Genomic DNA, 25,730 nt, shown 5'->3' on the forward strand with positions numbered 1-25,730 from the left:
GGGGAACGGTTTACAACGTGAAAGAAAAGTGTTGAACATTGACATTTAAATTCATGCAGGTAGTATTGAAGTTTTTAATCTCTACAACTCGCAGTTGGAGGGCACCTGGGGGACGATATTTTGACAGGGCACGTGCCCAAGCCCCCCCCCCCCTTGGCGACGCCACTGGGAATAGGAAGTAATGAAGAGGTAGTTGTGGGCGGAGGGAGGGACACGTCCTGCTAACGTATCTTTTCAAGCAGTTCCTGGCAACAGTGGAATAACTCGTCATTGTATTTGCAGTTGATGGGAGATCTTGTTTCCCAACCTTTTTGGACTGCACATTTATGTCGTTTCAATGTTTTCATACAAATAATTCCCAGGTCACCACTTTCTAGCTTCCCCGTACCCGCAGAATCCTTGGCATTCCGCGCGAATGACGTCATTGATTCGAGCGAATACGCTTCATTATACGTACAGTGCCAGTACAGTGACTGTAATTTATTTCCCGTCATGCATTGTCCTCTTCCTCAAATAGCTGGACAAGTTTCAATATGTCGTAGCACAGCAGAGGAAGTGAACGTGATGGGGATAGAAAAATCCCTCGACATCGCGGTAAGGCAGTCATCTAATCACATTTTGTCTTTACAACAGTGTTCTTCAAACCTTCATTTTTATCATGCATTATTTAATGGCTGTCTTTTGAAACTAAGATTGAAGAAGAGGGCTATATAAAACGTCGAGATCTTCCTCCGTGATGATATCTTTTGTCAGCTCGAGCTACGTTCATAAGGTCTAGGCTAGTTTTGTTTTCTAAAGTGACGTGGTTCGTTAAATTTTGAGATGTTCATTTACTATTGCATTTTCAACATTAAGCATGTTCTTGTTCTTAATCTATGATTTGAAGATACCAAGGTACTTAAAAGCTGCATTTCACACTTACTTAATATAGTCCTAGCCTAACATTAGCGACACTTACACAGTGACATGAATTGTGTGCACAAAATGAATAGGCTAGCCTAAGCATTTAAGTGCTTGACGCGTATCAAGCATAGCCTAGTACTACATGTAGGCCTAGTTCTATGCAGTATGACTAGACCAGCCATAAGTCAAGTGAGGCCTAACAATAAGGTATCCTAGGGCCTAGTCAGTCACTTTTGAGGAAGAGCTTCGTCATGAGGATATAAGTTAATATACATATATTTTATATCAGATTACTACCAAGCCCTATGTTAGGCCTAACCTAATTGAGTTTCAGTGGTTAATCAAAGGTTCTGCAAGATTTCAAACATTAAACTAGGCTTTGGCTTAGGCTATTCAATGCTCCTTTGAGCAAGACCGACTCGATTTGCCCTTTGTAACTTTAATTTTGTAATTGTGAAGACCCAGGCCTACAAATCACTTATCACTGAATTGTTACAAACTTGTTAAGAACGGGCAGTTTAGTCGTGAACCACCCAAACAGCCAAGTACAATTGGCTACATGTCCAGAATCTCTTTGCTTTCACAAATTGGTACGACAAACTTTAATATGAGAAATTGATTCCAAATCTTACAGGAGAATTGTTATGCATACATGGATACCTGCTAATTTTGCAATTCAATGGTGTCCTGTTACATACATAAGGTACTACCAATTGGCAATCTTTTATCACACTTTATGCCCCAATGATCAAAACGGATCAGTTCTCTTGAATTTGTTGCGAAAGTACTTTAAATTTCAGACAGCAATGAACGTTTTTGTGTTACTCTGCATTGAAACAGGGATTAAATAGTGTTCAAAGTGTGTGTGGCACCGATTCAGATGAATGCTCTGAAGTTTGTTATAAAATACTAGATGGTCTCTGTGTACAAAAACTGCTATACCCTGCTGTACATCTTTGCACTGTTACAGCAAGTTGCTTATTTGACATTTACAGCATTTTGTGATGCTGTACCAGAAAAATTAATTCTCAATTAAATTACAAAAGGAAGTTATTCCTTGAAGAAGAATGACACCACAGAGACTAATTTTCTTTTGTTTTTTGCTATTTTATCTTGCCAACAGAATTTGAAATGTCTTTAATGACCAGACAAAAAGGGGTAGAATATATTATAAACCAAAGTCTGTAGCAAAACACTTCCAAGGGTAGGCTACCAAAATGGAGAATGGAGATTGGAGCAGTACGACGACAGTTGAGCGAGGGCAGGGTGACATGGAGTCGTCCATGACTGGTGCTAGGACCGGATACACCCGGGCACCTCAACCCAGGTCACGAGACGACGCAGCCGTGGGCTATTTTTATCAGAGGCCCTCCAACAATGACCTAAGTCAGGCAGGGATGATGGCCAAGCACAAGTGGACCAGTGGGGATGATAGCGTGATTGATCAGGTTAAATTTTTTCAATAACTTCACAACTGGTTTAACAAGTCCAAATTTTATGCACATGAAAGTTCAGGCCTAGTTTGTAAAATGTTAAGAAGTACATGCTTTGTCAAATTTTGTGAACTGATTTTGGCTCATTGCTCATCTGGGGTAGTATTAAGTGAGCCCTGTGGCGATGTGTTATTATTATGCTGTTATATTATAACAAGCTATTTGTCAAATTGTCAAAATGCAACGCACAGTCAATGCAACGATGTGTAGCCGTTTTGTGTGGCAGACGCTTATTTTGGAGTATTTTATGATGATTGATTCCAACTTACAGGTTTTATTTAAAATTTGGCTTTTTTGGTTTTTTCAAAGGTTCGGACAGCAGATTTATCAAAAATGACAAGTGAATTCCAAGCACTACAATTAGAGGACATGAAGGGAAGACATATAGAGGGGTACGGATCACCGAAAAAGTACTGGGGCACTGATGACAAGGGTGGACTCTTTCTCAATCAAAACGAATGGTCTCAAGGTGGACAAGGTGCCTGGGGAATGTCAGGTATGTTGTGAATGCAGCTATTTTTTTTTGGCATTGTATGTAGTTTTACCAGACCTTTTATTTGGGACTTTTAACCAGACTTGCAGTTGTAATCATCTTGAGTGTGTGGCAGTTGCATAGCCAGCCATTGTGGTGTGAAGGTGTTGCATAGCAAAGTTTTTGCCCCAATTGGAAGAGTCAGAATTTTTTTGAAAGTATCCTTACATTAGTATTTGACTTGAGATGACACCAAATGTAGGCCCTATCCTATGTAACAAATCATGTATTGCAATTGCAAGAAATTACATATTGGATGCTATATCAATGAATTATTAACTTTGCCCCGCCCCTGTACCCCACTGGTACGTCCAAATTGCCTACTTAAGTGGAAAGTTTTTGGATTATCTGAGAAAAAGTGAAGAAAGGTCACCAGGTGCGACAACTTTCTCGTAATGAGGTTTTTTCCCCCCATCTAATGAGGCTTTTTCCCCCCATCAGGCACAGAGCACTCTGTTTCCCAGCCAATCATGGTGCAACGTAGACAACTCTCTCCGGGGAGCTATCAGGGTCATGAGAATTCTGTGCTTTCACCCAGATCAGACACCAGCGGTCTCGGACTGAGTATGGTGGAGTACGTCCTGGGATCGTCTCCGAGAGTGAAGCCAATCTCGGGCGAGATTGACCACAAATTACATCAAATGAAGAACAGATATGTGAGGAGGGGCTTTTTTTTCCTTACACATTCCTTTTGTCCGTTCAGGTTGCTGTCAACGAACGATTACGAGTTTTGTCTAATAAAGAAGGGCAACGTTAACTGTGGTTGCACCTGAGAGGGGTAGTTCACAAAGAAAATCTCATGTTATTATCTTTATTAGGACCAACGTACAATATAATCACACATTACCTAAAACGATGCAACATCACTGCGTGTTTATTCCGTTCAGTTTGAGTCGTGCGGTCAGAAGTACACCGGAACCATGGTAAATGTTGTTTAGTCTGCTAGACGAGCATATATCATTCCATAACATGATACAAGAATTTGATTTGGAAATATTAGCTGTCATGTTGCATCATGGTTTTTCATGATAAACTATTAACATTCCCATGCAACTTGCATTTAGATGTAGATTTCTTGAATCCTTTAAATGTTTGTGCACCTTCACACCTTTTCTTCTCCCCCCCCCCCCATTTTTGGCTGATACAGGGTATAAATGCTGTGACCCCCAATCACGAACAAGCGGACTCAAAATCTAACCAGAATAAAAATAGCAAGACGCCCTCGCCGTATGAGGAAGTTTTAGAAAGTCATAAAGAAGTCCAAAATGGAGGGGAACCGCTGCAGGTACAAAACGAAGACCAGAGCGTGTACAGGTAGGTCGGACAGCAGGATAGCAATTTAAAGAAAAAAGTGTAATTTTCAGTCACCTCGGTTGTCTGTAGCGGTTAATGGGAGACCACTGTTTTGCTCAGTTTGTGAAGAATTCATTATGATTTTATTATATATTATACTTGCCTCTAAACAAGAAAAGATAAATTACCAGAAATTATTATGATTATTATTTTTATCAGTGCAGTAAATTTTTGAAGTTGTGCAAAGCTTTCACTGATTTGCTAACAAGAAATGAAAGCGTTTTCATAAATTGTGTGGGACACGGACATTTTCTGTATTGACTAAATTGTGAATAATTCACCAGTTAGGATCGATAGATCTCCCAGTTTTACGGGTATCCAAGAGGTGAATAAGACAACATATAAAAAAACTCAGTGCAACTAGCCTATTATAACTGTATGTTTGTTGATACCTATCTGACTGCAGGAGTTACCACACTAGACTTCTGGTGCGTCTTGTAAAGAATGTCTGTACCGTCTCATTGAGTGGTAATCATACTCTAGTGAGGGTGGGGGTGGAATTTGGAAATCTAGTATAGAAACCGGTGTAAAATTTTGTTCTCGTGATCAGAGCCTGGTATTTTGTACTCGTAACAACGGAAATTCTACTAGTACTCGTGCTTTCAAGTATGCCAATGATTCAGACAAACTACTTAAGTCCTCTTCAAAACAGTTTTTTGCTATTTCCTTTTATTCAATAGTATGAACAACGGCCAACCCCCCTCGTCCGAACCTATTGAAAACCAAGTGGGACAACAGCAGGAGGTGGCCCCTCCCCATCACATGGTTGATGCACAGTACCAGAATGGACCGGTCAAAGGTCACAGGGAGGTACCTCCCGAGCAGTATCTGAATTCGGAGGTGCCGAACCAGCTGGAAATTGATACCGGTGGGGGCGGTCCGGAGTCGGGCATGGAACCCCTGCAGTTTGAGTACCCGGGAAATAACCAGATGGTACAAAATATGGGCAGTCCTGGATTTGTGGAGTACAGCCAACAACAACAGGTAAGTCGTTCATAGTGTTCGGAACCTGTGGTTTGGTTTGGTTACGGTTTTTGTAAGTTTGGGAAGAAATGATGCTGTATAGAGAGAGTTTGTTTCTGATTGGAGTTTGTCTCTGAAATGGGATAAATGAATCAGGTTTCATCAATGGGGGAGGGTGGTGTGGGGGGGGGGAACCTTTTGAGGTTTTGATATGTTTGTGGAATGTGAAGGGGAAAGAGATCCTCCACCCTTGTGAAAATTTATTTTGATGCTTTAAGTATAAAAACAGCTAGTGCGATGTTAAACAAATTGCTTCAGTTAAATTTGTTTAAAACTTGATTTGTCAAAAACTGTTCACCAAGCTTACATTTACATAACTTTGAGTTGTTGTAGTGGGAGAGATTTTATTAAAAAAACAACTGACAGCTGTTTACCTTGGAAATAGATTTTGGGGCTCCATGTAGTTTGACTTACAGTGTAAACTTAGCGAGCTTTGCACCAAAAGCAACTCGTATTTGCAAAACGGATAATGTCATTGTGAAAGAGGTGACCAATGCCAACGAGTTTGATATTCCTTATTCGTTGTTCTTATCCTGGAAGAGCATGTTTTGTCTCTTGGAAGATATGTAAACATTATAGCTACTCTGTTGTAATATTTTGGTTAGCCTCATGAAATCTCTTTACAAAAAGTGTGGTAAGCCTTGTTGAACATGCTCTTCTGAAGCCTAATGAATAATGATCTTTACGAGGACTTAACATCTGGTGTAACATTAATTCCATAGATTAGCTAACTCATTCCCAATTCAAGCATTATCACGGTTGTGACGTGACAGAGAATAGAACTTATATGCAACCGGCTACTCTCAGTACCAATTGTAGAACAGGCCAGGCTAATTTGCTGGCCTGTTTTAAAGAGGATTGTTCAAAGACACTTATCATGAACTCTTTCTCGATTAAAGCACAACTGTAAGAAGGGCTCCCATGAGAACTAAATATTTAATTAAATATGTACTACAAATGTCTCAAAGTACCCGTTAGTCGTTCCATCTTCCCTCTGTCGTCATTTTAAGCCAGAGTTCTCCTCTTCCCCTCTCAGCAGATGTTCCAACAGAGGCAGCCGACGCCACAGCAAGCCCTCGCCCTCCAACAGCAGCAACAGCAGTACGCAATGGCAGCTGCCCAGCAACAGCAGCAACAGCAACAACAAATGGGTGAGTAAAGCATGTAAAGCAAAATTTGATCAACTTTGTGGAGATGCCATTTTCCATCCTCATCTTTTACCAGAAGACGGTATCAGAGAGATGTCTCCTTTACCGAAATAGAGATCTAAAAGTTGGTGTTTGATATCAGTGGACGTATGGATGGGGGATGTGTTATGTGTCAGGGACCTTAATGTAACTCTTCTTGTTGTACATGTAAAGCAAAATTACCTCTCTTGCCGTCCCTTTTATTAGCGGCTGATCGTTGAACATTATTGGTCGATAGTTTTTATTATCGGCCAAAAATCGAGCCCGATTTTGGAGATTAGAAACAACATAGTTTATATGTGGTGGCGAGTAGAGCTAATGCTTTACTGAATAGGTTGGTTCTCCTTTGGGCAACCTCGCAGGAAATTTTTTTTTTCTGGTATCGTATGGCAAAATGCTTTTCAAAAGCAGACAAATTTGCTACACAGAATCCCACTGTGTAGAGCACTAGATTTTTTACCTAGAACCCTAGTATGTCACTATTTTGTGAGAAAGCAAAAATATGTCTAAATCTCAAGACCGCTATGCAGAATGTGAACACTCACATTATTCCCTGGATATATCCATCTCGGTCCACCGGATAACAGTTACAGGGAATAAATTAGTGTTCAAATTGTGTGTAGCAGTTTTGAACGTTCTGAACCCTTGTCTCATATTTAATGCTATGGTCCCTGTGTACAAAAGATGCCACAGAACACTATATGCACTCGTATATATCAGTTTGCCCATTCTGCGATGCAATACCGGATAAATGATTCCCTTAGTTAATCTTCATCCTTGCCTAAAGGTGCCTAATGGTCAATACTTGATGACCGTACCATTCATTTTATTAATGTGATTAGTGACCCCCGATCTAGTAAGTAGCCTGTTTGCAATAAGCCATGTTTCTTGGATGGCTTTTCCTTCTTCTTAAACCATTGAATGTGGTCTTTCTGTTCCTTTGTTTTTTTCAGGTATGGCGCCAACGTTTGCCAATCCTTACATCTTTACCGGTGCACCACCCGCACAGGACCCTTACACACTTAGCTTGGCTGCCACCATGCAGGGTAAGTCACCTGGATAGCTTCCAACCTGGAGAGTTACATTAAGAGTGTTGTTGATGATCAATAGCCTTTCTCTTTGCCAGCTTGCATAACTCTGAAAATGATTTTCATTAAAATACTTTAATTCAAAAATTAAATACTTTGTTATAATAAAGTTATTTTACTATTGCTGGGCAAAATGCCAGTGGTAACAAGGGTAAAAACTTAATAATAACTCCCCCCAGGGAGTCATTTATCCTGGTAACATCGCAAAATGCTAACCAAAATGGTTGAATTACCATACAAATGCAAAAGATGTATATCAGTGTTTTGTGCCCATGTTCGATAGGACATTTTTAAGATACAAAAATCTGATCTTTCAAAAGTGCTAAACAAACTTTGAAATATGCTTTTGTGTGATGCACTCCTGTTGGACTGTACAACAAAGGTAACAGATGGATGACACGCCTGTCCTGAAGGACAAAGTTCGCTCCATATTTTGACTTGGTATCTAACTTCTCCCTTCTCCCAACTTTTGGCCCTACCAGGCCAGCCACAGATGATCCAGCCACAGTATGCCTATGGGGTAGCCCCCTGGGGTGCTCTGTACCCGATGAACATCGTACAACAGCAGGGAGGAGCAGCCCAACCGAACCAACCGCCTCAGGGACAACAACAGGTGAGTGGTGAGGTCTCTGAAAGGCCCCGACAGGCATCTAGACAGCAAGGTCTCCCAGAAAATGTGTCGATGTGAATTACATTCAGATAATGTTGCGGAGAGAGGGAAGGAAAAGTCAAACATCTCTGAAACAACTTTGGGAGGATGTTGAGAAAGTCCACAAATTTGATTGCTTTTACACCCAGCGAACCAAATATTAAGATATAGTGAAGGCCACCCTGTTGTTAACCAGACACTCTTTGGCAAACATTCTTATCAATGGAATATTGTTCTTCGTATTGACATTGTCAATGATGTGTTTACTTCTGATATTGACTTAAAACTACTGTGGTTAAACGTGGGCATAGAGTTTGTTTCTTTGTTGTCTTTACTTATTTCTGTTTTCTTTGGTCTTATAGTTTCTTCATCTGAAAAGAAAAACTTGTGGGATTGTTTTCACTCTTCTAAAAATTTCCATTTACAGCCAGGGCAACAGCCAACTCAACAGCCTTCATCAGGTCGAAGTCAGAATGGATCTCGACCCATGACCCCTCAGGCACAACCCCAGGGGCAGGGTCAGGCCCCGAATGACCAGGGTGTCGGGAACTCTACGCCAGGAGCTATGCAAGGAATTGCTCAGCCACAGGCTTTTACCGCGCCAGGTAATGGACATGGCTTTACTTTATACCTCTTTTACTCATCTTTAATCTACCTAGCCCCCCCCCCCCCCACTCCCCATCACCTAAATGCTGTGATGTTCTTTTCCTCCCTTTCATGAAACTGTTAAAATATCATTTAACCAACGTAAAATACTGTAAATGTAAAATAGCCTTTTTAGTAATGAACTTGAATCAAAGATGGACCAGCAAAATTAACTATGTTCCCTTCTGTTTCATAACAACTCCAGTTCACTACAGATGAATGGATGATGAGAGGGTTTCCACTCAATTCTCCTTCCATTGTATTACTGAAAAGTGATTAGATAATGGCATGTCGAAGGAGGTGTCTTATAGGGGTGTGGGGGGCGGGGACTGGTGAGGTGAAGGTGTTTGGAAGGGGGTCTGGTGTGGTGAAAGGAGGTATTCGGAGGGGGAGATAAGTAGGAGTGGAGAAACGAATTGTACTCTGATATTCTCTGATGCCGAAAGGTATTTCCACAATCTTGTTTTGTAGTGGGGAATGAGGGGGGGGGGTCACAGGTTCTTAATCTATGACACCCACATACATTTATAATCTTACTACTAATGTAGCCAAGTTCTTCATATTGTTAGGCAAATTATACAGAATGCCCCATATTGTTGTCATTCATGCCTACAGGATATCCGATCATGACTCCAACATACTATGACCAAAGCGGTAACCTGTTTATGGGAGGACCAAGGCCAGGACTGGGGACTCCAGTCAGACTGATGCCCCACGGTGCTGCTCCAGTGATGGTCAGCGGAGCTCAACAAAGTGAGTCATTTAATTCTGTGTTTATGGGTTGTTTGTACATGTTCTCGTAGATTTACGGGTTGTTTGTTCATGGTTTTGTATGTTTATGGGTTGTACATGTTTTTGTGTTATTATGGGTTGTTTGTATATGTTCTTGTATGTTTAGGGGTTGCTTGTATATATGTTCTTGTATGTTTAGGGGTTGTTTGTATATATGTTCTTGTATGTCTATGGGTTGTTTGTATATATGTTCTTGTATGTTTATGGGTTGTTTGTATATGTTCTTGTATTTTTATGGGTTGTTTGTATATATGTTCTTGTATGTTTAAGGGTTGTTTGTATATGTTCTTATATGTTTAGGGGTTGCTTGTTATGTTATTGTATGTTTATGGGTTGTTTGTATATGTTCTTGTATTTTTATGGGTTGTTTGTATATATGTTCTTGTATGTTTAAGGGTTGTTTGTATATGTTCTTATATGTTTAGGGGTTGCTTGTTATGTTATTGTATGTTTATGGGTTGTTTGTATATGTTCTTGTATATGTTCTTGTATGTGTAGGGGTTCTGTGCATATATGTTTTTTATGCCTCCAGGCTCTCACAGGATGCAAGGCAATCTATCTGTGTATCTGTGATAACGTTCTGTTGGGACTTCACCAGCCATTGAAGTTTTTACCCCCCTGTTTTAATCAACAAAAAAATCTTCATTTTTTGTCAAGTTCCGACAGCCAACGGATACAGCGTAATGATGGCCAATCAGGCACAGGCGCAGGCCCAACAGCAGCAGGCAGCTGCCCAGCAGGGCCAGCAGGGCAGCATGACCCACAGTGGTATGTCCATGTACACTAACGGTGCCGCGGCGGCCGCAGCCCAGATGCAGTCCAACCCCACCAGCGGAGGTGGTATGGGATCCTTTACGGCCCAGAGTCAGAACAGCGGTGCCTTTGGGAGCGGGACGTTCGGTGGGCTAGGAAATTCCATGGGACCAATCGGGACAGGTGCGGGTAATGACCTACTACGTCTAGATTTGAAAGATTTATTACAGAAATGTTCATCGCAGTCATAGTCATCATGAAATCAACTTTGAAGATTATTAGTATAAATGGTGTATGTAAGGGTAAAACAGTATATCGAACAGGTCTTGCTGAAGAAATCTCAACCTCTCACCCCTCATCTCATACCCACCCCCCCCCCCCCCCGAAACCACCGTCACCGTGAACAAATTGAAAAAAGTAAAATTGAAATGCCCGAGTACTTTAGAATGTGTGGATACTCTTGGGAGATCTAACAGAATTGACTACAACTTCTCGTAATCTCTTTGCAGGTATCGGCAGCTCGGGTACGGAGACGCCGACCCAGCGACGGGACTCGTTCTCCGGAGCCACAGGAGAGTACAAGCGTAGCCTGAGCATGAGCCAGTTTTACGGCAGCTCACCCCAGTTGGGTACATTCGGGATGTCCCCGACCCACACGGGATCCATGACACCACCACCGACACAGAGCACGTTGAGCGGGCTCGGATTAGGTAAGCGACTGTTTTCAGATTTGGATTGCCACACTGTAGAGAGGATTAAAGGGGCAGGGTAGACATCCACTGTACAGATAATAGATTTCCAAAAGATAGTTCTAAGAGAGGATTGTCCAATAGTGACATTCCTGGGAAGGTACTAAAACTTTGGGAAGTAGGACCTGACAAAAAACTGCCAAATTTTATTGTTTATAAGAATGCCAGAGGTCTTTGGAAATTCATGAATGTTTCAACCAGGAGTGCATCGAGTTTGGTCAACAATATCTGGCATTCTTAGTGAACCTCCCAAGTGAAACTCAAGAAAATGAGATTGCAATTTATCAAACTTTGACACCCCAAAATTGCCTCTAATGTTATTCCAATAAAACTCTTGACGAAAGTATTTATTAACTTCCATATAACCTTCCCTGTTCCCTCTGTTCACGATTAACATACTTTTACATACTACAGATCACCTGTTGGGCAGCGCGACTGGTTCCTGGTCCAGACCCAAGACGGATTGGGGTGGTAAGTCCTTTTTCAGCTTTTTATTGATACCAGTTTTGTAGGAAAACTTTGAGCAAAGCTGATCCAGTTTGCATGTATCTGCCGGGGGGGGGGGGGGGGGAATAAACAGGGAATGCTTGAGCGTTCACACTTTGTGAATTATTTTTCTGGTTTATGAAATTTTATATCACATTTATAAAAGGCTGAAAATAGTGTGAATCAGTGTTCAAATACTGTTATTTGTCTTTGCACTTGTGTAACCCATTTGCTGTTTTGCTATGTGATAGGTCTGACACATCATTTCCTGCTAGCAGGTCCACAAGAAGTCTTCAACAAGAAAGTGATATGAAGAGAATATTTTCTCCACAATCAAGTTAATTTATATAAGTTGGGTAAAATTTTAATGAGATGGTTTGGTATGAAATGAAAGTCTGGGAATGCTCAGAATGTTTTAAGTGGGTCAGTTGATGTTTGCAGTTGAACGTTAAATTGAAAGTTTTGTTTCAAAACTATAAAATACTGGAGTGGAGTGGCTGATACAATAGGTATATAATGTTTGAAAGTAGCAAGGCCAAGTAAAAAGGCAAACCTGTTTCTCACTGGGAAATTTTGAAGGATCGAAGACAGAAACGATATTTTTGTCAAAGTTACGGTCCTTAAGTCATTGCGGAAAGTTTTCACAATTATTCACTAAGGCATGCGTACTACTTTTTCATCCACGCTTCAAAAATAATGCACCAATATCATTTTGCTCTGTTGTTCACAGGGCAAACAAAAAAGTGCAAAAAAATTGTAAAATGGAGGAGGTGGGAATGAGAAACAAGTTTCATTCTTTTTTTTTTCCCCCTTTTTTACTTGGCCTTATCCTCGATTCTTCTGCGGAATCTGTAGATGTCAAATATCGCAGCGGGTCTACTTCGTCAACAGGCAGTGCAGGTTGGGGGTCCAGTTCCCTGTTCCCGCCTCGCAGCCTGAGAAGCTCCGCCTACATGGAGAAGAGCGCCCCCGGCAGGAGCCGTCTCCTGGAGGACTTCCGGAACAACCGTTTCCCGAACCTCCAACTGCGCGACCTACTCAGCCACTTTGTCGAGTTCTCCCAGGACCAGCACGGCTCTCGCTTCATCCAGCAGAAACTGGAGAGGGCGACCCCCCAGGAGCGGCAGATCGTTTTCCAGGAGATCATCGGGAGCTCGTACAAGCTGATGAATGACGTCTTTGGCAACTATGTGATCCAAAAGTTCTTTGAGTTTGGCACGCCGGAACAGAAGAAGGCCCTGGCCCAGAGGATCAAGGGAAGCGTCTTGCAGTTGGCGCTCCAGATGTACGGATGCCGAGTGATTCAGAAGGCCCTGGAGTCCATCACTGCGGACCTGCAGGTAAGCATAAACCAGTCCTGGACCGGCAAAACAAGCTCATTTACGTCAGTACGTTTTCACTCTCACTGGCGGTAAGGTATCCAGGTAACTGGTTTCAATCCCTTATGGCAGAAGTAATTTTGATTTAAATGTTGAATAAATTTTGCCAGGAATTTCATATGTAAATTAGGTTTTGCCATTTTCGATCATCTCCATGACAGAGGGGCCACAATGAGAGCAAGAAACTGAACAACAAGACTAAGAAAATTCATAGATTCTGAATTTTTTTATTCAGTCCTTAAGAAATCTATCACAATGGGGGAGAACTGTATGTGAAAGAGTAGCAAAGAAGTAGATGCAAATTTTTGGTAACGTCTCCTCTTTCATTTTTTCGTTGTTCCGTCTAGGTCGAGATGGTCAAAGAACTGGACGGACATGTCCTGAAGTGCGTCAAGGATCAGAACGGGAACCACGTGGTGCAGAAGTGCATAGAGTGCGTTGACCCTGTGTCCATGCAGTTCATCGTGGAAGCCTTCAGAGGACAGGTTAGTATTACAACCCCCTCAAAAAAGTGTTCTCGGCGAGATTTTCCATAATCTTTTTGGGACTAGGACAACCCTCCCCAAAAAAAACATGTGGAATGATTAGCCCGGCCCTACGCTGGGTGATGGGTTTCGTCTGATTAAACCGTGCTGTTGTGGTCGCAAAATGCTGCTCCACCGTCATTCTGCCCCAACTGGCGCCCAACGTGATTTAAGAAGACTGGCTAAAACCCTGGTTACTTAGTCTTATGCATTTGCACACAGCCGGCTCGTCCATGAATATTCATGTTGTGGCGGTCCAGTAGAGTCTGGCCAGACAGTCTTGTGGAGAGATAATTATCTCTGTGGGTCTGACCTGGTATTAGATTCTCTCCTGGTAGTACAGTGCGAATCACTAGAGAAACCAAAATGCCTGAATGTCTGGACCAGTGAGGAAAATTTCCTCGAAAGTTGTAATAAAGAACAGTTTAAGAATTTTGACCAAAGGTAAACATATTTGAATATCTAGCATATTTGGGACCAATACAGCATACCTTTAAAGGATCATTCATTTCTCAATACTTAAAAAAAAGATACTATATAAAAATATACTACCTGGACTGCTAGCATTATTTTCTTTATGGGTGTGCAATAAATGGAAATAAATTTTTGTGTCTCAGTTCATTACCAAACCTACTGTCATAGTGTCTACAGTACAGTACATGATTTGATTTTGGTGTACTACAATAACAGCTTAATGCTTTCCAACTGTGCAATATCTTTCACGTCTTTTTTTTTTAAATTGGTATCCATGCCATCGATCTGCTATTGTTACTATTATGTCTGTTTATTCATAATTATCTTCTTTTACTAATTGTTTTTGTTTTTAACAGGTTTACTCGCTATCAACTCATCCATACGGCTGTCGTGTTATCCAGAGAATCTTGGAGCACTGCACCCCAGAGCAGACAAAACCAATCTTAGATGAGCTTCACTCTCAGACAGAGGCCCTCGTACAAGATCAGTATGGCAACTATGTCATCCAGGTAACTGCAATGTGATTGTCCCCATAAGAGGAGGGGTAAGGGGTGGTTGGTAGGGGAGGCAGAACAGGGGGTCATTGTACCCGAAAGCAGACAAAGCCAATCTTAGATGAGCTTCACTCTCAGACAGGCCCTGGTACAAGATCAGTATGGCAACTATGTCATCCAGGTAACTGCAATGTGATTGTCCCCATAAGAGGAGGGGTAAGGGGTGGTTGGTAGGGGAGGCAGGACAGGGGGTCATTGTACCCGAAAGCAGACAAAGCCAATCTTAGATGAGCTTCACTCTCAGACAGAGGCCTTGGTGGCCTGGTACAAGATCAGTATGGCAACTATGTCATCCAGGTAACTTGATCAATTGATGCTTCGTTTATTTAAGGGGTGGGGGAGGGAGAGGGGCTGCACCACAGAACAGGCAATGCCAACACTAGATCAGCTGCTCTCTCCCGATGGACGCCTTGCTACGAGATCAGTAAGACGACTCCATCATCCATTCCATTTGATATATAGTGTTTTGGGGGGATATGATAACTCCTGAAATTTAAGGTAGTACTGTTGCTGTTATCGGTTTTTTCTTTTTTTGTTTTGTTTTTTTCGAGTATGTGTTAGGGTTTGAGTAACTCGTATCTGTTTTTGTTTTACAGCACGTGTTGGAGCATGGCAGACCAGAAGACAAGAGCAAGATAGTTGCTGAGATTAGAGGAAAAGTTCTGGTCTTGAGTCAGCACAAGTTTGCCAGGTGAGTTACTACAACCAGAAACTCTCATCAAGTCAGAAACAGGAGGGGTGGGGGGAGGGCTTAAAGATTGTCTGCTGGAGTAAGAGGCAGGGGGAGGGGGCTTAAAGATTGACTGGTGGAGTCAGAGAGATAGAGGGATTGAAGATTGTCTGTTCGGGTCATAGACAGGGGGGGGGGATTAAATAATGCTGCTTCTCAAGCACGTACAAGTTTTCTTGAACTTTCGTTCGCTAGGAAACTGCGTGTAACCATCAGTAAGGTTGCGCAAGGAGAGTTGTAAAACACCCCTTCTCAAATTCACTGGCAGAAATCTATAACAGAGGGACATAATATAAGATTGGGACCGCAGGCCTAGACTCACAATTTTAGCCATTTGTTGCTAAATAAAGCAAGTGCATAAAAATTTGGAATTTTCCTAAAGCACAACCACCCATCAGTCACTGTACAGACTCGCATAATCAGCCCAATAATATTTGCTGATAATAAGCCTGTGATACAGGGCCTATGGCAGATGTGGATTTCTATTGGCAAAAAATGATTCTTACAGCCATTTAGCCAGCAAATAACCTCAATAACAGAGGCCTGGGACTATTTCGCTTTGCCATCGGTCGGATGTTAAGCCAAGGATCTTTGTCATTAGAAAAAGCTATAACTAGGCGTGTGTCTCACGTTGGTAGACCTTACGCCCAAAACTGTAAGATAATCTTTCGTGTTTGACCCAACATTTTAAGTCTCACAGAGGGCAGTTTATTTACGGAGGGTCGTCGTTTACTTAACCAAACATTTTGGAGCACGTCATTTATGAATATTCATGTTTTCTTTTCTTCCAGTAATGCAGTGGAGAAGTGCATTACTCACTCCTGCCGTCCTGAGAGGGCCATCCTGATAGATGAGGTGTGCTCCTACAACGATGGGTAAGTTATCCCCATAATCCCATTCTCCCCTCCCCGCACCCCCAGCCTCTCTATGCCCCTCCTGCGATAGTACACACTGTCTTACTAAAGGAAGGACTGTGGGACATTTGAAAGAGTACCTCAGATTTCTCGGTACGGGGCATTGCTTGCCTTTCAAAAGTTAACTGACTGTCTGTCATAATTGGCACAGTCTTAAAAGAGTTCTCTTGTCTGTCAAGAAACAATACTCCACAAAATGAAGTTCAGAGTGAATGTAATGGACCGCTTGGTTGAAGTGGGTGGGGGGGGGTGAGGGGCAAATTGCAGAGTATCTTCAGGGAAAGAAAGATATACAAACGTACATTTCATAGCTTCATTGTTTTTTTAATCTTTTTTTAATTGTACTTGAACCTATCAAGGGTTAAAATCACCTGACAATCCAATAACTTCTGCCTTCTTACAAATTCTGGCAAACTCTTTGCTTTCTAGCAAACTCTTCTGCATCTCTCTACATCTCTCTCTCCTTCAATCTTACAGGAGCGGCCACAGTGCCCTGTTCACCATGATGAAGGACCAATACGCAAACTACGTGGTGCAGAAGATGATCGACGTGTCCGAGCCGAACCAGCGCAAGGTGCTCATCCGTAAGATCCAGCCCTACGTGATACACCTTCGGAAGTACCCCTACGGGAAACACATCCTCGCCAAGCTGGAGAAATTCTTCATGAAGAACAACGAAATCAACCCCTTTGTGTCGCCCCCGAACGGAACCCTGTGATCGCGCACGACGGGTGGTTGACGGGGGTGGTCGGTTGTTCTGACGAGAGAAAAGAGGAATCGTGGAATGAGAAGAGGGTGACCCCCTACGGTGGGGTAAAATTTTTCCTTTTGTTTTTTCTTCATATTTCTGACATTTATTCTTGTATTTAAAAACATTTAGCTTTAGAGAAATCATGTAGCTTTTTATTTGTTTATTTGGGTTGGTTTTTTTTTTCCTTTTTAAAAAAAAATAACGGTTCATTGTATAGACTCTAGAAGTCATCGATTACTAACACGCAACAAGATCAAAAGTGACGTCGGAGAAGACGCGAAAAATTACTGAAAAAAGAGCAAAAGTAATAAATCAGACATGGCAACCAATGAAAAAAAATTGAAAAAGAGGAGAGGATATTTTGAAAAAACGATGTCTCTGCGCGCAAGGGTGCGCGTCTTGAAGACAGGAGAGGAAGATTCTTCCTGTGGGGGAGGGGTGGGGATGGGGAGTGGAGAGGGGGGTGGGGATGGGGGAGTGGAGAGAGGTGAATAAGTTAACATGAAAGGCCAAGAAGGTGGTCAGCGTATTTGAAGCTCAAAAATCATGGTATTTTGGATTCCAATCATTGAATAGAAATCAGAAAGAGTTGAGGCAGATGGACGAAGACGGTTCATACCTCGCTCTCAAAGGAAGGAACCCGCGAGATAATTAAATATAATAGAAAAGTTCAACTTGTCACCGTCGTGGACAAAGGATAGGTTGTTAACGTGTACGGAAGATGGGAAAAACCCCAAAAAATGAAAGTGTTTCTATTTTGTTACATTATTTTTTGATGATAGCGTTTGAATTAGTCTGTATTAGATATACGTGAGTTTTCTCAGCGACTTGAGATCTAGTTTTTATCATGTTTGTAGTCTTTTTTCGTGTTTCTCTTCTGTTTCCTTTGGGTTTTTTGTTGTTCTTCTTTCCTTTTCTAATTTTCTTACTAGTTGCTTCTTTATGTAGGTGTTGCGGTGGTTGCGAGCGCTTGTGCACCGTTTAAGCTTGTGCCTGATGTGTAGCACGTTAGCGCTACAGATTTCTCCATCCCCAATTCAATTCCCATTCCGTATCCCTATATATCTCTCAAATCGATATAAACTATTGGTGGAACTTGTCTCAAAGAATCTCGTAAGAAACCTTTTCATCGGCTAAGCTAAATTCAGAGACGTTCTGGGAATTAGTGACGATTTGGTAGAACGTGTCTAGCCCCGATGGAAACGACTTCTTCATCAACTTTTTTAACGATGTGTCATTTTAACTTCTTTTTCGTTGTTGTTGTTGTTCTGATCAATGAAGGTGTGATTTGTGACCTGTGTGAAAGAATTCACAGTTGGTATCAAGTACACCTTTACTCGAGTGACTTTGTTGGGCTCCTAACCTTCTTGTATCAAAGTTTATACGAAACAAGGAAAAATCCAAGAAAGAAGATTTCTCCAATTTCTATGGTAGATATTGGCAAGGTTGCTTTGAAAGTGCCACCCACATTCGTTTTCTCTTCGTTCGATACGAGGAGAAGTTTTGTGATCGGCATAAAGACACAAAAAATTACCACTCTTTAAGGAAACAAAACATTCTTTAATATGTCAAGTTTTGCCATTTAACGAAGGTTTTTTTTCTTTTTCGGTTTTGCCGTTTTCTCTGTAAGTTTCAATCATGTGGATTGATGGAGTAACTCCCAGTATTTATTTTATTGATTTTTTTCTTGAAAGTAAAATGTGAAGTCTTTTAGGATTCTCCTTGGATTAAAACTGTACAAATAGTGCAGCTTTTCGTCCAGTAATAAGAACCACTTTTTGGTGGGTTGACTAAAACAGGAACATAACTATGTATCGAGGGGTCTCCCCTTCTGCCCCAAGCTGGCTTCAGTACCACTGTATTTCAGATTTATTAACCATTGTACTTTATTCTAGACACTTCTTGTCATATTGTTTTTTTTTTCTAAACTGTATTTAAAAGAGAGACATAACAGGTATGTAATAAGTAATCACTGTTTTTCTAAACTTTCATGTAGAAATTTATAAAACTATGGGTGCGAGCTACCGACTTTATTTTCATTGTTAAACATCGCGAATCATGAAACCTTGAAAATCATCGGGTTGGGAAGGTAAGGGTAAGAAAAGAATGAAAGAGAATAGGTAAAAAAAGAGCATTTTAAAAAAGAAAAAAATGGGAAGGAGACAAGGAAAAATTGAAAGGAAAACGTTATTTATATATCAGTCTCAGTATTACGTACCGGATTGAAGAGTTTTACGTGGATCATGAATTTGTACAACATTAACCAAATTACAAGTTTACTGAATGGTCATGTGATTTAGGTCAGATATGAATATTCATTGCGTGACCTGTTGTCGTCGTCGTTAAGCCTAGCCAACAGGTGTGCATACAGAGAGATAAAAGAATAACGTTAAAAGTTGGAATACAGGATGGAAGTCCAGGCATGAGTGATGATTTGGGGGAATTAATTTTTTCTGAACTCTGTTTCTTCCAGATGGGAGAACTGGGGAAGTTATTGTATGTTTTTTTTTTCTTAAATTCTCAAGGTGGTCCTTGCTCCTAATGATTCACAGAATATAAATTCAAATGAGTGTTTTTAACTTGTCGTTCGATGATCGGAAAGCAGCTCGTATTTGTCTTTTTCATTTTGGTTTGCGTCGGAGCTGCCCACCGTAAGGAGGGAAGGGTCCCATAGGTTGCACGTGACAGGGGGATCAAAACAAATGCGGGGTGTTTTCTCTGTGAGTGTGGTGTGCGTGGTTTTTTTTTCTCAAAGATTGCCAAAATTTCGAGTTAACCTTTCTGTTTTTTTGGTGGGTTTTTTTATTTTGTTTCCTCTTTTTTTAATTTTCTTGTAAAAGAGATAATAACAAGGTCTGTATATTAATATTACAACAACCTCCAACAAGGGTGATGGTGGAGGACAATTCGTCGGCAGGGAGATACGGATAAAATCAATGTCTCTATTGCTAAAAATGTACAAACGAACGAGCATTGAACCGTTTCTGTATAGGATGTGAAATATGACTTGAGCAAAACCGAAAAACAAAAAAATGAAATGGTTTCTCTTTAGAAACTCCAGCCTTACTGTTTTGCCTGCTGAGAGGTGTAAGGTCCCATCCTTACCGGGGTGGAGGGGGGGGGAGATGGATAATAGGAAGAAGTGTGGGCACATGCACAGGAGGCCGGAAGGGGGGGGGCGGGTGGGAGAGGAGTATAGTGTGTGCATAAGGGAAGCCAACAGCCAAAGTACACCAATTTTTGTATGAGAGTGTCTAAAAGAACTTTTTTGTAAAACGTTGTACAGTGTTCAAAAGTTATAACAAGATGAGCTCTTCTTCCATAAAGACTGTATTATTTGTTACATAAGAGGTACATATCTTGACCGATTTTTCGATCCATGTAAAAAAAAAACGAAGAGGTACGCTAGAGACAAAAATTCAGGGGATTTTTTTTTTTTTTCCTTTTTTCATAATGTACAAAACCTTTGTAAAAGTGAACAGGGGAATTATGCCCAACATCTTTTTTTTTTTCCTATTTTTTTTTTCTCGTAATGTATAGAAAACCAAAACCAAAATCTAGTTAACCTTTGTTCAAGAATGGTCGTGACCCAAGTTTTTGTTCAACAGTTGTACAGCGAGCCTATCATAGTTAAGACATTTCCGTCTCGATGGGGAGTGTCATCTATATATATATATATGTATGTATGTATGTGGTAACTTGCCAGAGAGTCTAGGTGCTACTTTTTGTCTCGTCACGGTTGTAAGTATGTACAGGGACACACGTCTGTGAAAAAGATATTACAAAATGTACATGTGATAGATAAGTTGGGGTGGGTGGGGAGGGGGAAGGGAGAAGTCAACCACGTGAAACAAAAAATGGCTACCCGGCCAAGTGTGTACACATTGATTTTACGCCACCTTTTATTATTATTTATTTGTTTTTTTCCCGGCATTTCGATAACTCTGTGTATTCTTTAACTACTGCTGCAGCTAATGTTCAAAGAGTTGTGTAAATTTTGGTCCCATTCTGCAATGTACGCTCGAAATGTCTTCGTTTTTTTTTTTTTTAAATTTTTAATCACTATCGTCCATGTATTATTAATTTTTTTTGGCCCGTAGGTGCTAGCATTTTGTACATTGGTTGTATAAAAAATAAAAATTGTAGAAATGACCTTTTCTTTTGTTGCTAAGCCCTACACCGGCCCCCCTCGTGTAAGTCAGTCGTCGTTCCTCGATCCTGTGTACAAAAAAAAGACGAAGAAGAAGAAGAGAATGATTGAATAAGTTGTATTTTCTTTGTAGGTATGTTTGTGTAAATGGAGCAAAGTTTGTATAAAAGAAGAGATAAAAATGATGCTACCCTTGCTAAATACTTGAACAGAACGTTGAATATTCATAGTATGTAAATAGTCTGCGTTAAAAAAACGACCACACCATTAGCCACGATGTATAGTGTAATAATTTTTTTTTCAGCCCCCATGGCCCCCTTTTATTTCTCTTTCGACTTTTCTTCTGGCCCCCCACCATTGTTTTGCGACATTTTTGCCACAAGAACCAATTTAGAATTCTGTATGAATAAACATTTCTCTCAATTCGAATTAAAGACAATTGAGAAATAATAGATAATGGAAAAATTACATATTTGCTAGAATTTTGCAATGCATAAGAAACAAAGTTGTGCATAGGAGGGAGTTGGGGAGGGTGGGGGAGAGGGGAGGGGAAGGGTTATCAGCAGAGAAAGTGAATTATATTCCTCTGAATTTGCAAAAGTTAAAGATTTCCCATAGCTTATTTTCAGAGACAGTAATATGAACGGGAACAAGCAAATTGTCTGTTGCGCCAAAAGGAAGATTGAGGCGTTAGTTATTGGAATGCAACCAAGCAAGAGGCATGCTTCTGAGGCTTCCCCATGGGTCACGATCCCCCCTCCAAAAACTAAAAGGAAGAGGATTGTGTATTTTCTTAATGCTCCATTTGTATTTTTTTCGGGCTTGTTTGCTCAATAAAATGATGTCAAAAACTTTCAAATATATGAATACTGTACAGTTTGGTATAGACTTGACTTTTGGGGCCCTTAGTTTTTGTTATGCATAAATTTGAATACTACTTCTACTTCTGTTACGCCTTGTACAAGAGGTTGGCTTTCTACTGCTAATGTAGTGGTTGTTTAAATTAATGTGTGGTTTAATCTTTGAAAAAAAAAAAATCTTCTTTTTGAACAAAAAAAAAAGTCTTGTATTTTATGTATGACAATGTAGTTATGTAAAACAAACTCTTTCTTCTTTGTTAGATAATCTATTTGAATTGTGTCACATTTTTTGTTTTAAAAAAAAGGACAAATTTTTATATCAGGTTTGTGTAAAATCTCTTTGGAAAAATGGTTTTTAAAAGGATCTAGTAGGTATTGTTTATAATGTAGAGAGGTAAAAAAAAGTTAGAAAAATGGACAGAAAAATTAGAATTGCAGCAATTTTATTTCGCTAGTTATTTGCTTCTGCGTTTTGAAACTGTCCCCCTTATTCTTTCTTGTTTCATTTTTCGAAACAGGTTCTTGACTTGACCGTTTTTATTTTTGTTTTAAATCGACCGTGAGTAGATTGTTTATTCCATAGCAGTACAGAATTGGGCCACTTTTACATTGTAATATTGATCCATATTAAATGCTTTATTTCACCTTTTTTTCCTCACAGAATTGTCTCGAATTCTTTGCATTTCTTGCAGAAAAAGCAGACCATTTTTGTGCCCCCTCTTTCCCTTTCTGATGCTACGGTTTAAGTAAACTTTGACCAATGAACATTTCGAAGGTTTTTCTGTCTTAGTTTAAACTCCAGATAAGGTCTCTGCAAGTTTTTGTTTCATTTCATATTTTCGCTTTATTTGCTTGAAACGACCAAGCAATGTCTTTTCCAAATATAGAAGGAAATATTGTTTAAAATAAAATTAAAAAATGCAATTTCTCTTGGCCAAGAATCTGAAAGATATAAGAATGGCGTTATATCTTGGCTAGCCTATCGTGCTAAGTGATATGACAGATTCCAGCCTATGCTCGTACAAACCTTACCCAAGATTTGCTTTGCTTTCGCTATCAATTCAACGCAACACAATCGGTCATCGCGTCTCTGCACGTGCATATGTTAACTCACGAAGGTGATAACCGTGTGGAGGAACCGACATCGGTAAAGTGTTGAATTCACAGACCGGTTACCGTTTGCGGGGAACTTCTGTACAAGCTAGGTGGTATATTGACTATCCCATGGTCCATGAGTATTTGACCCTATGAATATTTTAAAGTAAATTTAGTCGTCAGCTTCCTGTAGTCTCAATCATTTTTCATCATCATCATTATAATTATTATTATTATTGTTATATTTCTTCTTATGATTTTTATTTGCGGTAGTGCATACAAAACATGAAATTGTATACATATGGGTTTGAACATTTCTGTAATAAAGTTTGCATGATTGATTCCAATTCGGTTGAGTTTTTCATTTTTATTGCGTTTTATTTTTCTTTGTCGTTCTTTGAGATATTTAGCCGTTTCAAATATTTTTCTCCGGCCTATTTGGGATTTTTGGTTGGTTGAAAGTTATTGGAAATACGTACTGTTTCTGTTGTAACGGTGTCTACAAGTGCCTTGTAACACTCACACTCGGCAATAATTTCAGTTTTGTTATCTCCATAAATAATGCAACGACGGGTAAACGAGTCCAAGAGGAAACTAAACCAATAGCCAATTTCTCAAGGAGACCCATTGACACACTAAACAGCACTGAAATGCGCTAAAAAGTCTGTATTGATCAGAAAATATATCATCATTTTGGGGTTCAACTTTATTCCCACCGTCTCTTCCTCACCCCCCCCCATCCCTCACCCCCCCCCCATCCCTCCCACCTGTACGAATAGAACAATTTTAATACTTCCAACACAAGGTTAGCGCGTGATATTAAAAGTATTTGTGATGTTCATGAGCTGTACCAAATATAGAAAGATACTTTAATGCGGGATGTTAAAATGGTAGATGCCCCCCCCCCCCCTCCCCTTCTAAATTATCACCACGCCATCCCTGACGCTCAGTTGTACCCCCTACCACCATATCTAACTCGTTCTTAGCCATGTGCAAGATGTCGAACACAGACCGTGAAAGAGCCTTACATGAATATGTTACGTAAACCTTTCAAACTGCATGCGATCTTTGAAGTAAAACGTGATTTGGTTAATCCCTTCGACACCTCGTTAGCGTATTAACTCAAACTGTCTATTGATCTCCTTTGATTTCATCCATCAGTGTGGAATAAATGGAACATCAGGTGGTAAGACCCTCTTAATAGAAACATTCCAACGTCATACTGGGCCCTTCACTGGGAGGCCACGGGTGGGCCCGATTGGTTCTATGTTTAAATAGCGGACCGATGCAAATTTGTTTTATGATTGTATAGATCGATCGTGTAAGCAAATACTTTTCATTAGGAATATAATCCTGGCTTTTGAAAAGAAAGAAAAAAATTACCTCCGAGTGTTCGCTATATGTAGATTTAAGAAACTATGGGAGTTGTCCTTCATGTTTATATATTCCTGGTACAATATAAAAGTCATGATTTGAGTGGCCCGAAATTTAAGAAAATCAGAAGTACTCAAAGTTCCCTCATTTTGGAGTCGATGTTTTAAAAATAAGAAAAGAAAATTCTGTTGATTATCGCCTCCCAAAACAATAAAGAGGCTATTAATATGGCATAAGGATTTGATATTCAAATTAAAGTGTCTTTCGAAAGACAAGAGAATCTGAAACTATTATAGACCGATTTATACTAAAATGGGCGCCACCACTTGAAGCAAATTTTGGCATTTAAATACAATAAATATTATGTTCTGATACAAAGAGTTTCATATTCAAATTATAGTGTCTTTTGAAAGATTCAAAACATTATTTGGCACTGTTTTAGTCTAAAGTCAACTCAAAAGGGCGCCATCCATTCTCTTCATCAGTTTGGGAAGATTCTACAAAGTCATGATTTTGGCCGAAATTTGACAAAATCATAAGGCTATAGCTTTCGAAAATGATCAATTTTGGACGAAAAATCAAGGTTGTGATATCTCAGTCTTGATGTTCACAATGGATTCATATGGGTCAAAGCTACATTTCTCTCTAGTTAAAAGTGAAATTCCACTCGATTTGTGGCATTTAAATGCAAAAAATATATGTTATGATATAAAGATTTCATATTCATATTTTAGTGTCTTTTGAAAGATTAAAAACTACATTATTTGGCACTGTTTTAGTCTAATGTCTACTCAAAAGGGCGCCATCAGTTCTCTGCATCAGTTTGGAAAGATTCTAAAAAGTCATGATTTTGGCCGAAATTTGACAAAATCATAAGATTATAGCCTTCGAAAATGATCAATTTTGGACGAAAAATCAAGGTTCTCATATTTGATTCTCGATGTTCACAATGGATTCATATGTTTCAAAATTACATTTCTCTCAACTTAAAAGTGAAATTCCACTCGAATTTTGGCATTTAGATGCAATAAATATTATGTTCTGATATAAAGAGTTTCATATTCTTATTATAGTGTCTTTTGAAAGATTGAAAACATAATTTGGCACTGTTTTAGTCTAAAGTCAACTCAAAAAAGCGCCATCCATTCTCTTCATCAGTTTGGGAAGATTCTAAAAAAGTCATGATTTTGGCCGAAATTTGACAAAATCATAAGGCTATAGCCTTCGAAAATGATCAATTTTGGACGAAAAATCAAGGTTCTCATATTTAAT

General features: G+C 40.0%; 1 protein-coding gene across 5 annotated transcripts; it reads left to right on the forward strand.

Moving 5' to 3' along the window:
* Window positions 1-459: 459 nt before the first annotated feature.
* On the forward strand, window positions 460-23,431 carry LOC139984047 (pumilio homolog 1-like). Of its 5 annotated transcripts, none has more exons than XM_071997699.1 (20): window positions 460-594; window positions 2,027-2,351; window positions 2,706-2,892; window positions 3,370-3,584; window positions 4,076-4,242; window positions 4,962-5,265; window positions 6,341-6,455; window positions 7,445-7,537; window positions 8,062-8,192; window positions 8,656-8,833; window positions 9,489-9,626; window positions 10,323-10,607; window positions 10,928-11,128; window positions 11,582-11,638; window positions 12,509-12,993; window positions 13,380-13,517; window positions 14,387-14,539; window positions 15,181-15,275; window positions 16,106-16,189; window positions 16,706-23,431. In XM_071997699.1, the coding sequence occupies exons 2-20, from the start codon at window positions 2,121-2,123 to the stop codon at window positions 16,944-16,946; spliced, it is 3,498 nt and encodes a 1,165-aa protein (XP_071853800.1). In that variant the 5' UTR covers window positions 460-594; window positions 2,027-2,120; the 3' UTR covers window positions 16,947-23,431. The 5 variants fall into 5 exon arrangements, with proteins under 5 accessions (XP_071853800.1, XP_071853803.1, XP_071853802.1 ...); XM_071997702.1 differs by having other exon boundaries at window positions 12,545-12,993; XM_071997701.1 differs by having other exon boundaries at window positions 10,323-10,601.
* The last annotated feature ends 2,299 nt before the right edge of the window (window positions 23,432-25,730 follow it).

This window comes from Apostichopus japonicus, chromosome 17 (assembly GCF_037975245.1).
Source record: "Apostichopus japonicus isolate 1M-3 chromosome 17, ASM3797524v1, whole genome shotgun sequence".
Taxonomy (NCBI): Eukaryota; Metazoa; Echinodermata; class Holothuroidea; order Aspidochirotida; family Stichopodidae; genus Apostichopus; species Apostichopus japonicus.